Source organism: Colletes gigas, unplaced genomic scaffold (assembly GCF_013123115.1).
Source record: "Colletes gigas isolate AHSC1104 unplaced genomic scaffold, ASM1312311v1 Colletes_gigas_Sc00015, whole genome shotgun sequence".
NCBI lineage: Eukaryota > Metazoa > Arthropoda > Insecta > Hymenoptera > Colletidae > Colletes > Colletes gigas.
Window position 1 is genome coordinate 5,682,851 of NW_025106644.1, and position 16,819 is coordinate 5,699,669.

Genomic DNA, 16,819 nt, shown 5'->3' on the forward strand with positions numbered 1-16,819 from the left:
CAGAAAGGCAGAGAGTTAGGGATTATTTGGGTCACGGTTATGTTATTTAACGTACGCTAACATCTACGTGCCTACGGCGAACATCGCTGGAAAAGCAGAGTCCGGGTCGATGGAAGCGTACTGGTCGAATATATGGTTGGCAGGCGTGTCCATCCCGCCAACAAAAATAAGCGATTCAGGGATAAGTAGGATATATTACGGCAGCGTTACGTAACGTCTATGGCGATCACCCCCCTAAAAATAACTATGATAACATTCCGACACGATTCTTCCAAACATTCGCGAGACTGACTCGACGACTCCCGAACACGCTTCGATAATTAAATATATCATGATTCACGCAACGCCTTTGTATATTTAACTTGGGGACGAAAGATACCGCGTCTTTTTCGATACGAATTTTAAAATTAGTGATCGATGTTTGCCGTGGCTCCGGGGTCGTTCCGTCACCGAACGTTTCAGCAATATCGACTGCATTTCCCAGTCAACCGTAGAGGTAGAACATCGGTTCTTCTTCAGCGATTTCACGAGGTAGATGAAGCAATAAGCGGAAGAACTCGACTGCCCGGTCAGTGTAGCCGAAGGCTGCGACTTTTACCGTGCAGTTTTGCTCGAATATTGCAACACTCCCTCTCCAATCGGTTGGACGATATTAGATTTTTAAATATCGACTTCTATTACACGCTTACACTCATCTCATACTCTTCCTCTATTAATTAGAGAACATAATTAAACTCTATCAATTAACAACTTTCAAAGAACTCAATTAAAATTGATAACGAGTTTGTACAAACATCTAACATTAATTTTCAAAAGGGAGGGGAACATTTTTTGTAGGGGGCCCGGAGTGTATATATATAGGAATTGGTGGTCGATCTCACTAGCGAGAGAGCGTAGCCCCCTGGCGGTGAATGCGGGAGGTAACGCCACGCCACGATCGCGAACTGATACCTCGATGCCCCTAATCTCCAGTTAAATCCGAAAAGCAGGGAATCCCCTCCCCGTAAACTCTGACATACTCGAAGTCTTCCCGACCCTGCTGACCCTTTCGGCCAAATAACGATACGCGATATGATTTGTTTTCGAACGTACACACCTCCGCCCGCCCTCTGTTCCCGAGTAATATCGAAACGATCCGCGATGAATCACCCCGAGCGTGTTTCGACGCTTTTCAATTCGCGCATCGGCCGAACATTTCGTTGGGGGGAAAAAATCAGTGCCCCGCGACCCATATCGCCGGGGCTGCGTTTCCGAAACTTCGCGAATTTCGAGCGCTCGTCTGGCTCGCGATTCGTTTCGTTTTCCCTCCATTGTTCTCGGCAACGAGGACCCGGGGACCATCGACGTACCAAAACGTGGAAACGTTCCCGCAAAATGCTCGCAATTTCGCGTATTTTCTTCCGCGGTAAAAATGCACGCGTCAGTCTCAAGTTTCCAAAGCACACTATAGAATATTTATCGCCAAAAGGGGGGTAAGTATCGATCAATAGTAAATAAAAATTAGCAGACCGCGATGAAGTTACTGCGTTGTAATAATATTACAAATATACAGGGTGTTCGGCCATTCTTGGGGAAAAATTTGAATAGAAGATTTTAGAGGCCAAAATAGTACTTCAATTTGTTGATCGAGGCTTTGTTATTAACAATCAATGTGCATAGTGGTTCTCACTCTATTTACTGACGTATCGACAGCATTACAGTTTTGAGCCTGAGAGCCACTACCAGGTATTACGCAGGTGTACGCAGGTTGCCTACCCACAGGCGCAACATTTAACACAGCTTCGATTAACAAATTGGTATTCTCGACTTATTTTGGTCTCTACAATCACCTACTAAATTTTCCCCCAGGGATGATCAAACACCCTGTATGGAACAATTGATTTCCAAGGGGGTGGATTCGAAGTACAAGACTTGTGACACATACCCTTGTATCGCACGTTGAAAAAGAGACTTGTTATTTATAAACGACGATGGTCCACGAAGCTGGCCGCACGACGGTAGAAATTGTTCTAACGCGGTTTCGACGGTTCGAAACGCCGCAAAACGTGCCTATAGCGGGATCGCCGCAGGAAGGTTACCAGCGTCGCGACGCTGCCTCGACATCGTGGCGCCTGCCACGGGAACGGGACGACTAACGACGCCGAACAACAGAAAAGGACGCACGATCGAGCACCGCGTAACGCTAGGAGGAAGAGGGGAAAAAGGAAGGAAACTTGCTAGAAATCGTGTCTGTCGAGAGAATGCATCGGCAAACACGAAACATGGAGGAACCTGTCCCAACCTACCGATTTAATTTTCTAGAATTATCGCGGGGGGGGAGAGTAATTTTACGACGTTACGAGTGACGAGACGAGAGAGAGTCTCGTGCGACACAAAGGGCAACGGGTTCGCCTGCATCGTCGGCGAAGTTTCAAAGAGAATACGGAAATGCCGCGATAAGGAGTAACCGGTTCCCGGAAGCGAGCGGGATCGCCGAAGGGGCGCAAAGATCGAGGCCCCGAAGGGCCGCGGCTGAAAAGGCAATTCGAAAATGCACGTACCTGTGGGGAACGTTACGGAAAACGAACGACGGGGAACAGAAACCGAGGAAACCCCTAAGTTCATCGAGACAGAGAGGCGAGACTCGTAGTACACGAGGGCCCACAAAGAAGACAGAGAATGTCAGATCGAGGGAGGGGAAGAGTCGATCGCGCAAAGGAAAGAAAACTCGGAAAAGGGAAACCTTAGGATGAAAGACGTAGATGGGGGGGGGGAGTTGGGAGGGTGTACTTTTCTCGATAAATTCTCGACCGGAGGGTCCGGCGTACGCGGACACCGAAGACGGACAGAGGAGAGACACCGCGGAGAAGAAAAGGATCGCGAGGATCGTGAAAAAGAGGCGGAGTGTTGAAGTTCGATACGTGGCGAGGGGAGGGGGCGGGGGAGGTGGACGAAAGGGGTGGAGGGAATCCAGCGGGAAAGACGGTGCGAAACGGACAAGGAGAGGCGCGATGGACGCGAAGAGAGAACGAGAGGAGGAGAACAGGGAGTAACGTTGCGGACTATCGACCCGATCCGGTCGGACGCCTGCGCTCTGGCAACCCCTTCTACCGTGGAGGCGTCTTGCCGGCGACGCGGCGCTCTACGCAACGTCGTCGGTGGGATCGGTGCGACGGTGGGACCAGTGCCTCTCACGATTCCGTTCTCGCTCTGCCCTCCGTCTCGTCATTCCGTTCGTATACGCGTCCGAGTGTTACTTCCTATCGTCGACATATAGATCTCTCTTTCGTACACGAGTCGCTGCACGTTCGCGATAAAGACGCACAGCACCGGAGACACACAGAGGGAGAGGGAGAGAAAAAGAGAAAAGAGAGTGTGTGTGAGCGAGAGATAGAGAGAGCGAGAGAGAGATAGAGAGAGAGAGAGAAAGAGAGAGAGGGAGTGCGTGCTGTGCAGATAGTCTAAAACGCCGGGTACGTGTTCACAGAACATTTTACGTGTCGCCGCGTGCGTCGAAAGAACCTCTCCCCCGATCTCTTGTCGTCGGTGGTACACGCGCGCGTACACGCACACCCACGCAAAAGAGAGATCCCGGTAGACCGGATGCGGTGAATTTCAGCCGGTGAACGCTGGTTCCGATCCATGCACGCACGATCGTGATCTCGAACGCCGAAAGAGAGTGAAAGTTTTATTCGCCGGTTACGCGGAGGAAGAGAAAGGCTCTCCCGTGGCCCGACCAGAGAGGAAGCCGGAAAACCAAACGACGGAGAGGATGGAGTGGTAGGCCTTGCAAGACGGCCCGCCCCTTCCTTTGCTTTCCCCGGGTGTCTCTCGTCTCTTCTTCTCCTTCTCGCTTTCTTTGTGTCCCGCGGTACCGTTTCGTTTATTTTTTTTTCTCACGGCGGCTCGTCGCGACGAACTCTGACGTAACCTTCGACGGAGGTGTCTACGCGCCCTCGCCTCCAACGTCTCGTCCTTGATTTTCTTCTCTCGCGACCCGCAGAGTCCGAGGGCGGCCCCGTGACTCACCCCTCGAACCGTTTGTTTGACCTTCGACATCCTACGAGTTTAACCCTTTGCTCTTTCGGTACGACTGCCCCCCCAAACTCTCGCGATTCCAAGTTGAATATCTTTAACGCGACAATCGTCCCGAATGACCGAGAAAATCTAGCAAAATTTCTATTCTCTCCATTTTGTTTTTCTCCCCCTCCCCCCCCCCCCGATTGATCCGACGCCGGTGTTTAAACGAATAGGAATCGAAACACGGTCGCGTTGCACCGACGGGGCAGACGCACCACGAGTGCAAAGGGTTAAAGTCCCGCTAAGGCTGCACCCTCCGACACACCGCGTTATTTCTGTCTCTTTTTTCCCCGATTCCGTCGTTACGACACCGCCGCACGCTGGTGACGCGTTACACCGGGTGCCTGCGTGCTACGCGCGCGCGTCCACACACACACACACACACACGCACACGACTATATACACACGTACACGTACGCATGGTACACACACAGAGAGAGAGCAAGCCGGACGCCAGAACGCCGCTCGCGAATACTGCCTTGAAGGGAGAAGAAGGAGCAGGAGAATAAGGAAGGGGAGGAGAGGAGGAGGAGTTTGAAGGTGGTTTAGTGGTGGAGGTGGTCGAAGAAGGAGAGGAAGTGAAGCAAGTGTAGCCGCGTCTACGACGCCGAGGAGCCACGTCCTCGGGAGGAGATCAACCTGGCCTGACGACCGTGCCCGTCGTCCGAACGGCCCCGTCGCTACTGCAGCGGCTGTGTGTCACTACTGTTCCACTGCCCCACACACTGCGGCCTCATGATTGGTTCATTCTGGAACCTCTGTCGTGCGTGCCCTTCAATGCCGATTGACAAGGTGAGAGAGAGAAAACCGGTCGGGCGAGATCCCGTCGCGTCGCTAGCGGGACCCTCCGATACCATTTACAAAGGACACCCGGTAGCACCTCCCCATTCGCAACTCGCATAAGCAATTAATCCTGCTACCAGGTTTCCTCCCCGGGGGAAATTTTAACCGAGAAACTCTGACTCGCTTTTAGCGACATTCAAATTACCCGCCATTTGTAACGGTACCTACGCTGCGCAAGATTACTAGATTACGATTACTACAATTACTTTCGAGGTCGTTTAGCGCTATTTAACCCTTAAGTGGATTATTAGAGACCTCTTGAAGTTTATATTAATAATTATTTTTTTTTTTTAAACACTAGGTAAAATAATCCATTTATGGGTTAATCACAAGTAGTATCTTAGTTTCAGTAAATATTCAGAAAGAGACTATAAGTCTTTTGGTACTCTTTTTCTGAAAATTTTTCTTAAATTATTTTTTTGCTGAGACAACTTTGAACAATCTATCACTCTATCAGCCTCGCTTAAAAACGATTTTACTCGATAATAAAATTAGGGGGCCCGTGGATGAAGTAATAAAGAACGACGTGCAAATGACGAGTGAAGTTGTCCAAGCCCAGTTAACAGGTTAACGAGTGGGATTAGCGTGGCTAACGGTTCAAAACAATTGTCGCGACGCTTATGTAACTATCGCGAGAAGAGAGGGGGAGTCCTAGGAATTCGAAATAGATTGCTCTTGGTTCCTAAGAGAAATCCTTTTCTCTCGAAGGCCGGTCCTTGAATACGTAGGACCGGCGTCTCCATTGTCTTCTTCTTCGCCCCTACACTTTTCATCCCCGGTGACAATGAGGTTCCGAAATAATAGATTAATTTGTCCTTCCCTCGACGCGGCGCAAACATCGTCGTTGGCTGTTTCCTAGGAGTCCGTTCCCGGAGTTTTGGGCGCATTTCCAATTTCCATTCGATCCTCCAGCGTTGAGTGCGTTTCAACGTCAAACAAAGCCGCCGGTTCGAGAGGGAATTCTGAAAACGAGAATTTTTCGAATGAGGGACGTCGCTTATGGAATTATCTGCTCGCGACGGCCATCTCCGAGGGGAAGGCATTAACGAAAACAAGATCTCGCTGCTTCCGGCGGGATCCCCCGGGAGTGTGTCCAACAATACGATATTGATAATAGGATTCGTGTTCGGTCGTTCGAATCGAGATTACGTCCGTTAGGGAGAATTTCTTTTTTTTTTTTCGAATACAATTTTATGATTTTACGTAAAAGAAAAGTACGACGATACGTGTAACGTTTTCTCGATTTTACGATCGAGGGTGCACGATCGAGAGTCAAAATACCAAATACCCCCGGTTGCCGCGCGACGGCCGGAAAGTAAGCGCTTCCTGAGCTTTTCCTCGTCGATTTCACGAGTTTGCTATTCAGATTCCCGGTTATATACACTTTATATCTCGGTACTGATATTATCTGTGTATTGGAGTCCCTATGTACGACAGAGATTTAGCCGAGGGGGATTTGTGGCTTTATTGGATGAGGGGGAAAAGTTTGGCTAGCACTCGAGCTTGACAATCCATTGTCTTCCTAATCGAGGCGGCCCCGGAGCTCGATAGTTTACCTTCCTATAGCCAGACCCGGAGCTTTCGACGTTAAAAACCTCGAAATAACGCGATTCAAAGACCACTCGTGTGCTGAACGCGAACCGGGAATTCCCATTCACCCGGCGCTCTCGATCGTTGACGCATATTCCCGTTCGAACCAGCCAAATCTCCGATCAAAATTAGTCTACTCTCGTCCAGAAACACCCCTCAGCCTCCATCGGTTATTTTTACACGTTATTTATGTTCGACGCAATCTCGCAGCTCCATCGATCGCTTCCTTTTATTCACTTCCGGCTGACGACGACACGTGGTTCTCACGGCGTCAATATTTCAAATTTAATCTCAGGGGTTACCTATCGATAAAATTATCGATATTTCAGGGATTATCTTTACCCTATCGATAATAATTATCGATAAATCCGTCGATAACAATCGATATTACAGGGATTACGTTTACCCTGTCGATAACAATCGATATTTCACCGGCACCTGTTACTCCCTGATCATCTTTTCAATTAGATCCAAGCATCGTCGAGAGTCAGAGGTCTTAAACTTGCTCTTGAATAATTTAAGGCGCCTCGAACGCCCTCGGCGGGCACGAGGAGCTCCGTAGCGACTTCGGGGCGAATCCTCGTGGAGTAAGTCGCGGAGTACACGCTCTCAGAGACACACGTACGCCGAAATACCTGGGAATTCGGCGTGGAGCCGGTAGCTGGTTCGATTTTCCAGCGGCGGAGAGACTCGGCCCGCTCGAGCGTGGAAGTTTCTTGCCCGCCGGTGGCTCCGAGACGCTCCGGCTTCTTTCGACCTTATCGTTCGAAGGCGGCGGAATTTTTGCGACCAGGACGGGAGCCAATATCGGCTCCCCGGGGCTGTTTCTTCGACGCTTCCCGCTTGCAAATCGAACGTCCGCTCGATAAGTAATTCCGCATTACGGGATTATCGGTTACTCGCGAAAAGGAGGAGCCAATCATCCGCGTGCACATTGTCGGAGCCGAACAATACGAACCGTGGACATTGATCGACGCGGAACACGTCAGCTCGGAAAATTATTTCGCGAATTTACTTTGAGGGGCGCTGATATAATTCCAGCGATTCGAGCCACGCGTTCCACCGGATAATATTAATAATAAATGGCACGCATCGCGATTCGCTTTTTTAAACTCGTATTTGGAACCAAAATGGCTGCCTCGAGCTGACAATTTTAATTGAAAATTAATGTCAAATGCGGTGATTTTTTATCTATTAAATGAACCTTCTGTTGTTGATAATATTTTCAAGCTTTAATCGGTGGTGTTTGTGTTTAAAAAAAATTATAAAACCACCGGGTTCTCGCGGTTGCACGGTTCGTTGGATTCCCGTGATTTTTAGGAGTTCTCTTTTTCCCTCTGGTTTCCTTTATCGTTGCCCGGGGGGGGGGAATAAAAATGACACTCGTGGAACGCGATGCTTGACCTTCATGGTTTGTGGATTAATCCGCGAGAGAGGGTCGAAAGGGGGATCGGTTGTTCGCGTTGCGGTTTACCTTAAACCACGGCTCATAAATCTCCAAGCTGGAGAATTGGCGTGTTCTTGTCGACGGTCTCGTGCCATATTCGACTCGTCCCTCGCATTTTCGCGCGACAGACCCTCGAACAACGCTCCGGAAGGTGTTGGTAATGCGTGCCTGTCGGATAAAATTCATTTATCATTAGTTTAGATGTTTATGCATTTATGGGAAATATTAATCCTCAACAAACTATAGAGAATGCACTTGATATACAAAAACATAAGATTAACCCTCTACAAAGCTCCCATTTCATTAATTCTATTGTTGCGTCACCTCTCGTGCTCGCTACCAGGGGGCTACGCTCTCTCACAAGCGCTCTCACTTCCTCCACCATCCACACTATTAACAAAGATATTAACTTGCATAAAGACCTCCAATAGTAACAAATTGTATTTTACATTCAATATATATGAACGTGTACTACTCTAACAGATTACAGAAATTTCTGCAGTACTCAGCCCGTATAATTCAGAGAGAAAATTGCCGGAGACGCATTCAGGGCTCTGTATAATGCCAGAAAATGTTTGCACGCTTCTCCGTGCTCTTTGAATATTCATTCAGACGAATGCCGTGCAATTCTCGCACAGAGGCGACCGTTGTTGAGAGCGTAAAAAAGTGATTAGCTCTATTTAGCGGTAAACGGGGATTGTATCCACGCGAATGTACGCTAATTCCGCCGTAGTCGTTTTTTAATAAGTTCCCTCCGCTCGTCTTCAGCCAAGAACAATGGCGTGATTAACGACTCGCGTTATTTGTAATTACGCGTCTCATTAGATAGTAATCGTACGCGTTCAACGTTCCTCGCTGTCCGCCATTGTCCGGAAGTTGATCGCGAAATGATCGTAGGCGTCTCTTCGACGAGCGTAGAGAACTTTTTTCCGATTCTCCGGTTCCGGTTGTTCCAACGTCTAATCTTTCCCGATGGAAAAGACTTCCTCTTATCGTTCCGGTGATCGCGCTTTTCTCGAAAGTGGAACGATTACACGGCAAATTAGATTCGATGACGAATCGCGACGCTCTCTCAATGGCACTCCAGATGTTTTCTGGTTTTTGTAAATCTACCCTTAACACGTTTGCAATCAATCGTGAGATCGTTTTACAATTGTACGTTGAATGTTCGAGTTAAATATCCCCTTCAAAAAACTGCTCCTTGGCCCCGGAAACGACCCTTGTACGATGAACTTTGACGCCACGGCGCGATCTACGTTGGGCAATGAACGCGTGGTTGATCACAGGGACGACACGAAATCCCTCCTTTTCCGTTTCTTTCACCGACAAGAAGTTTCATTTGTCCCCCCTCAGAGCCTGTTCCTCGACGTCCACCGGCAAAAAGACCATCGATTTTTCTCGTGGATCGCTCAGTCACCCTGTAAAAAGCTACCCTTCCGCGAAATACAGGGTGATTCTCGAAACTAGGACGCGTTACGACTACTTTCCCCGAGGATAGTTAGGAGAATTGCTAGAGGGCAACGTTGATTGGCTTAACGAGAGAACTGCCTTCTTGCATGTGATATGATCTTCTTTTTCCTCGAGCCCGACGCTGCGAATGCAATATGCAATCGCGGAAAATCGATTCCCCTCGTTGCTTACGGAAGTATCTGATAAAGCAACATTCCCGGGGAACGGGATATTTTTTATTCAGAACCATCAATTTTTAGAAGCATTCCCCAACCTACCATTTCCCCTTTTGCTATTTTTATAATTGTATTCTCAACACACAAGTCTTTGGGAATATCTTTTTTGAGAATCTACTAATAAATTATGACTCACTTTGCAATTTATAATTAACCCCTATACGGCTCTGAAGAAGCTAATCGAATTCTATAACGAGAGAGAGGAGCTTATATATAGGGACAGAGTGTCGCATGAACGCTTGCGAGAGAGACAAGAGCGCGTAGCCCTCTGGCGGCGAGTACGGGAAGCCAGACGCAGGGAACACGAAAATCAAAGGCAATAGAATACAATGAAACGCGATAACAATATTTACGAGAGCCCATACGACGAATAAAAAATTCTTCGAGCTCCACGCCATTGTCGAGATTGCATCCGTGAATTTCCGCGTGATTTATCGTCGATTTGTCGAATCGTATCGAGCCCGATCGCCGCCGCTGCCGGACGTTTTAAGGTCGACTCAGCGATAAGAGTTTTTGGCCGGCCGGTATCGACTATCGCCGTTGTATTTTCGCCACGTCACCTCCGTACAATCGCCTAACACAATTCGCGGCGGGCCGAGCGTCACGAAAAGCTAAAAGGTAGGAGAAACCGGCACTGCGCCACTCCACGTTCGTCGATATGCACTATCACGTGCACCGCCATTCTCTTCGCGGGACGTACGTTGACTTTTACTACTTGCCCGCTGCAATGCGCAACGCCCAGCCACGGACGGCTGGAGAATAATTGCTATGCTATTTAGAATATATTCCAGTCACTTCCAATCCCCCCCCCCTGCCCTCCAGAGACCCGCCATATTGAATATTTCGATAGCCATCAAAAATTAAATTCGTAAACCCCTACTTTTTAATTTAGGAATCTGAAGTATTTAGAGTGTCAAGAAAAATTGATTCCTTGCAAAGTCTTATCGGAATCTTAATACAGGGTGTTTTGAAATTTATTAATCGCTTTTTGAGGAATCGCGAATTTTAAAATGCGACGAATTTATGGTAGGAAAAAGAAGTTTGGAAATGAAAGGTCATGCGTACTGGTGCAGCCACGGTGGTACTTTTTTCAAATGTACCGTAAATCTGCTTGGCTTTGATTTATAATTCTCCGGCGAGCGAAATATTTCAATATAGAGCAGGTGACGCAAATCGGGTTACCTAGCTGCAGGCGTTCAACCTGTACTTCGAAAATCGCATGTGACCGCAAAAGTAGGTCTCGCATGAGCGAGACTCATTATTTTACTAGATAAAATTAATCACGAAAAACAGTGCCCGACATTTATCAACGCCTCCGTACAACGCATTACCCGTTCTCTAATCAAGGATAAACAAATTTCCTTTTGCTCATCCTGTCGGAAATGCACGAGTTCGTTAAATTTTTGGGGTGATTGAAATTAGTAGAAAAAGTAATACTGTATCTCCAGCAAAGTTCAAGCAACTTAGGAGGGCACGCGTTCTTCGAGTACGTTGACCCTGTATGGACGAAAATTTCGATAAAACTTTGAAAAGTGCAAGTTTCTTGAAAATTAAATTTCTGGGGAACCTCCATTTTAATTAACAGTAGGAGGCTTCTGTCGGTGATAGCCTGATATTTATGCAAATTAATATTTCTGTTGAATAGAATTAATGAAATGGGAGCAAACGTAATAATTAGAATTTTATTTTAAGTATTTCTTATACCTTTGCATGTTAAGTGCATTCTGTAGTATTTTAAATATTAAAATTCCCCATAATAGTGTCTAGTGATAACTCAATTTTTAAGTGAGTATTTTAGAAATTGAAATTCCCTATAAACGAGCCTAGTGAGAACTCAATTTTTGAGTATTTTAAAAATTAAAATTCCCCATATACTTATCTGGTGATAATTCAATTTCTAATGGACTATTTTAAAAATTCAAATTCCCTATAATGGTGCCTAGTGATGACTCAATTTCTAATTGAGTATTTTAGAAATTAAAATTCTCTATAAACGTGCCTAGTGATAAATCAATTTCTAATTGAGTATTTTAATAATTAAAATTCCCCATAAAGGTGCCTAGTGATAACTAACTTACTAATTGAGTATTTTAAAAATTAAAATTCCCTATAATCGTGCCTAGTGACAACTAAGTTTCTAATTGAGTATCTTAAAAATTAAAATTCCCCATAATCGTGTCTAGTGATAATTAAATTTGTAAGTTAGTGGGACGTTTCCCAGTTGGGTGAGAGTTTAAACGCCGGTGAAGATGGTGTGAAATCAGTCGATCGGGGTCGGTTAAGCGGGCGTTTGGACGCCCATGGGGAACGTGCGAACGTCGTGGGACGGAAGAACGCTAGCTGTCCCAGTGATTCGACTTTGACACGCAGTATTGCCAACGTCTGCATGCGGCTGGCACGAAGACGAAAGGTAGAAGGAGAACCGGCACTGCGCCACCGTTCCGGCTCCGTCGATATTCGCCCGTGCACCCCGTGTCGGAGTGCAGTACGTTGACTCCTACTACTCGGCCATATGCCCCTGAGCGTCGTTTACAACGCGCAATCGTGTTGATAACCCGCATGTAGAGGCGCAGTCAGACCGTCCACAGCGCCGAAGTCAACGGGCCGTGCCCGGTTACGTCACTATCTGCGCTGCAATTTCGCCTCCTCTTCCTTTTTCTACGCTTCTCCTTGGCAAACGGCGCGGAACGATCGTTCTCCCATGCAGGACGTCTTCTTCCACTCCTGCAAGAAAACACTCGATGAAATACAGTCTCTCCGTATCAACAAAAACCATCATGACTAATAGGGTCTAGGGACTTTTCGTGGCGTAAAAAAAAAAATGAATTTAAATTAACCATCGTCATTTTGCTGAGAACCCAATGGGGGATCTTCAGATGGGAATACAGTACTTAAATAACAAGTTTCGCATAGCAAAGCTGCCCAGATTATGGGACTTTTCAAGGCGTAGAAAAAAATGAATTTTAAATTAATAAGTATCCAATTAACCATCGTGGGATCTTCAGACGGGAGTGCGGAACTTAAATAAAAAGTTTCACACTGCAATCAATGCTTTCTATTTACTTTCGAACTTGAAATCACCAGATTGTGCTCGTGGCGGAAAGCCCTTTGTAAAGTGCATTTAAAAAGTTCGCGAACCGCAAAGAACTTGCCCTTTGAGTTTTCTCTCCCGATCGAGGAGTGAACACTTCGTTCCTTCATTCGCGATGGGGGATCCTTGAACCGCGAGGAACCTTAGACTTCCGGCGCGCGATTCATAACTTCCACCATCGCGTTTTGTTAATTCTATATTTCTGAGCGGTGTTCGCGGTTTTAACGTGCCCATTACTCGACCTCTTTATTTCCACATTTTATCAGCCCCTGTCGTTGACAGATTTATTTAAATTTCAAATCGCGCGCCATTTTTCGCTCCTCGTTTTTCGACGATTGAAGCGTCGAAACGAGGTCGCACGAAAGTGCTGACTCGAGTGCTTATCAAAACTATTATTTAAGCAAATATTGCATAGAAATATACTTATTCCAAAGCTTTAAATAATCTATAAACTAACATATTATATAATTGAAAATTGAAACGTTTCAAATATCAACAAATAATAATGCTTCTATAATTTCCATATAAAATTAATTATTTTATACATATATTTATAGCTTTGAATAATTTATAATATTACACATTATGTAATTGAAAATTGAAACGTTCCAAACTTTAACAAATAATAATGCTTCTATAATTTCCATATAAAATTAATTATTCTATACATATATTTATAGCTTTGAATAATTTATAATATTACACATTATGTAACTGAAAATTGAAACGTTCCAAACTTTAACAAATAATAATTCTTCCATAATTTTTATATAAAATTAACTATTCTATACATATATTTATAGCTTTTAATCATTTATAATATTACATATTATATCATTGAAAATTGAAACGTTTCAAATTTTAACAAATAATAATGCTTCTATAATTTTCATATAAAATTAACTATCCTGCCATTAATTTTTTTTCTTTCAACGCTGATAAACTTGAGTTAGAGTTTGGGTTATTTTGAATAGTTTCGAGCCGAAATTTGCGTAGCAGAGATTCCGAGGAAAGTAAATTGAACAAAAGCAGAGAGATGGACGACAAAAGGCAGAGCATTTGTTGGTTTCATGTTGAACCACTTTGCGTCCCTATTATACCGCGCGTTCGGAGCAGTCGCATACTACGAGTGTTGTTAGTCGTAAATCCTCGAGTTCACTTCACCGACAGCGATGACGATCTCTGCTGTTGATAATGATAATAACGAAAACGATAATTCAACGAGCCGCATTCGGGTCGCTCGACGCGTACGCTCGTATTTCCCTCGTGTCGCGGGCTCCCTCCTCGAGTACAAATGCACTTTTCGCGTGTGAACTCCGAAGATACGATGACCTTTCGCCGGACGGTGGGGCGAACGTACCGCGAAAAAAATTTCACGACAAACGCGATTATTTCGCTGTTTTTTTTTCTGGAACAGTCAGCTTATCTGTCACTTCCATTCCTAGATCAAGCTTTCACCCGCAAAATAAACAAGATTAGTCGGTTGAATAGTTCAATCGACAGTCGTTACGAGCTTACCGCCCGCGAACAACCAGTTAGTACGCAAATTCTAACGCTCGGATCAATATCGTAAGACTACAGTGGTTCCCCGAACTGAAAATCCTGGAACGCGTTTTGGAATATTGGGATCAAACAAAATAGGAGAAAATGTCACCTATTTCTTAATTGTTAATATTGTTTTGGTATTTCTCGCGAATCGTGAGAGTTTGTGGATGCAAAGGGGTCGAATAAGAAGTTAAGAATTGTAATTGGAGCAGTGGAGGGTGGATCGGTGGCCATGTTGTCAGCGATATAAGATCCCTTGGCTTATCCAACGGCGTAATTGTCCTCGAACTGTAATGAGTGGCAAGAGGGGAGAGGAGATACGCGAAGGGAGGAGATAGGATCGCCCCCGACGATCTCATCTCGACGTCTCATCGGCACGCAGCCGCCCGGAAAAACGGATTCCTCTCCCGGCCTCGGTCGAGGCGAAAAAGCTTCGATCGTTCGAAAATTACCACGCGAAGGGACGAGCAAAGACCGAATAAGAACCACGCCGGAACGCCAACGCGAAATATATCGAAAATCTCGATGATTGGAAATACGGTTGCGTCTCCTCTCCCGACCCTTTTCCACCTCGTTCGAATCTATCAAACTTTCACTCGAGCCTCCAATCACATTTTTTATATTTATATAAAATTCAAAATCCGCGTGTTTGTGAAGAGAGGAAAAGTTTCGAAAAAGAAGTCGGATAAAGAAACAGAATGTACTTAATGATACGATGTCTTAATATTTGGAACGAACAAGTAATTAAAAGTTTAAATTGCGAGCTCGGAAGTTGTTTCATCCGAATGCCAGGCTCACCGGGGGGAAAAAGAATGGAAAACTCGAGGAAAGAATGAAAGAACTTAACCTCGATCTGCATTTCGCGTCTGGTTATTTCTCTGTAAAACTTCAAAAATATCGGAAGGTTTTTTCAAACTTCGCGCCCATTCGTGCACTTTGAAATCGAGACCTTCTAATACTTTATCGACCGCTGGACGATTTATCGACTCCTGTGAGTCCCACAGTTATCGACCGTTAGCTGATTTATCGACCCTTGTGAGTCCCATTGTTATCGACCGCTGGCCGATTTATCGACCCTTGTGAGTCCCATTGTTATCGATCGCTGACCGATTTATCGACTTCTGAGAGTCCAACGGTTATCGACCGATTTTCATTTCGACAAGTTGACTATTAACTAATATTTGAACAATTGTATTCGCAATTATAGTATCGTGAAAGAAGCGGTATTAAGATTAAGGTTAATGTCGCCACACTCTCGTAATAAAGTTCGATATTATTGGCGTCGACACTTTTGTTAAAATTCCCAGAGAGCCCTTTCCGCTTGCCAGTGAAAATGCACCCTTCCGAAGTTTCATTCACGTCGGTTTCGTTAATGAATTGGGAACGTCGTTGTGGAAAGTTCGCGATTCTATATTCGGGCTGGCAGAATCGATACTCGTATCGGCCGGTTCGTCAAACAATTCCAACGAACCCGGTAATCGTCGAGTTCCCCTCACGAATTCCCCCAAACGAGGGACTTTTCGTCGAATCGTTTATAAATTGTCTACGTGTCTAGTGAAATTTTCCTCCAATTAATTTAACTGTTTTTTTCTCAGAACTCAGAAGACACAGTCTAATAGAAGATTCGTTTTTACGTGCTTTTTGATTATTTCTCATTGTCGATTCCACGTGTATCGGGCCAGCCCGAGTGAATTGTAGCCGATTGGGAACGCTTTAAGCCTCAAATCCCCATCGCTATCCGTGTCCCTTTGCCATCACGGATCGGGCAAGAATGGCGGTAGCCGTTCGTCACAGCTTCGTGTTCAATTACACGACGTTGGTTGTGCACCGTTCTCTCGATTAATTGCGCACGCGATATCCCTCGATGCAGTTTTCTCCGGGCCGCCGCGTAATTATCAATTAACTCGCCGCCTCGTTAAGTGGAACCTTTAACGTCATTATTCCGCGGACCTTCGCGTGCACCGCGTTCGTCCACCGTTATCTGCTTTCATCGAAATAATTGCGCGAACGAGGAAGCGAGAAGTCTCGACCTTTGATTCCTGTCGGGTTGCTTTTTCCATTTTTTTCCCCCTTTTTTTTTGGGCGCCCATTAACGTTGCCACGCTTTCAACGAGTTCGCCAGGCTTGTTAGTCTTCGACCAGTGCTCTCGTGCTATCGATACTTTCCAGGAAACCGTGTATTTCCAGCGTGGCCGAAAGATCTCGTATCGGATGGGCTCGGTTTCTTTCCCGATACTTTCGCGATATACGTCCAACTTTTACGATTACTTACAACCAGCGTCGCTTTGGTTAGAACACGATTTTATTTATCTACAAGTTCCACGGTGAAGACGTTAAATTTACCTGCCATTTATATCGATAAACGCTTTTAAAACTACTCCAATAATTTACATTCTGGACTAGCAAAATAACACAATCTGTTTGTTTGCATTCCCTAGCAAGTGTTTAACATACTCTGTGCATGTTACGGGCTATAACGAAAACAAGAAAGCTACTGTTGTAACTTGTTCCGTGTCGGAAATGCAGAAACATCGCGGGCGTTTGAAACGCCAAGAAGTT

The 16,819-nt window shown here is 45.6% G+C and overlaps 1 protein-coding gene across 2 annotated transcripts in view; it reads left to right on the forward strand.

Annotated features, from left to right (window-relative positions):
• LOC122399721 (cell surface glycoprotein 1) overlaps positions 1–16,819 on the forward strand; it is a 53,302-nt gene that overhangs the window by 5,265 nt on the left and 31,218 nt on the right. Inside the window, exon 1 of one of the 2 annotated variants that reach the window (XM_043400616.1) lies at positions 3,182–4,851. The exons of the other annotated variant lie outside the window; for it this stretch is intronic. Coding sequence (XP_043256551.1) covers positions 4,795–4,851 — 57 coding nt within the window. The 5' untranslated portion in view covers positions 3,182–4,794. Of the gene's footprint in view, positions 1–3,181; positions 4,852–16,819 lie in introns of those variants that run through there. 2 annotated transcript variants of the gene reach the window in all.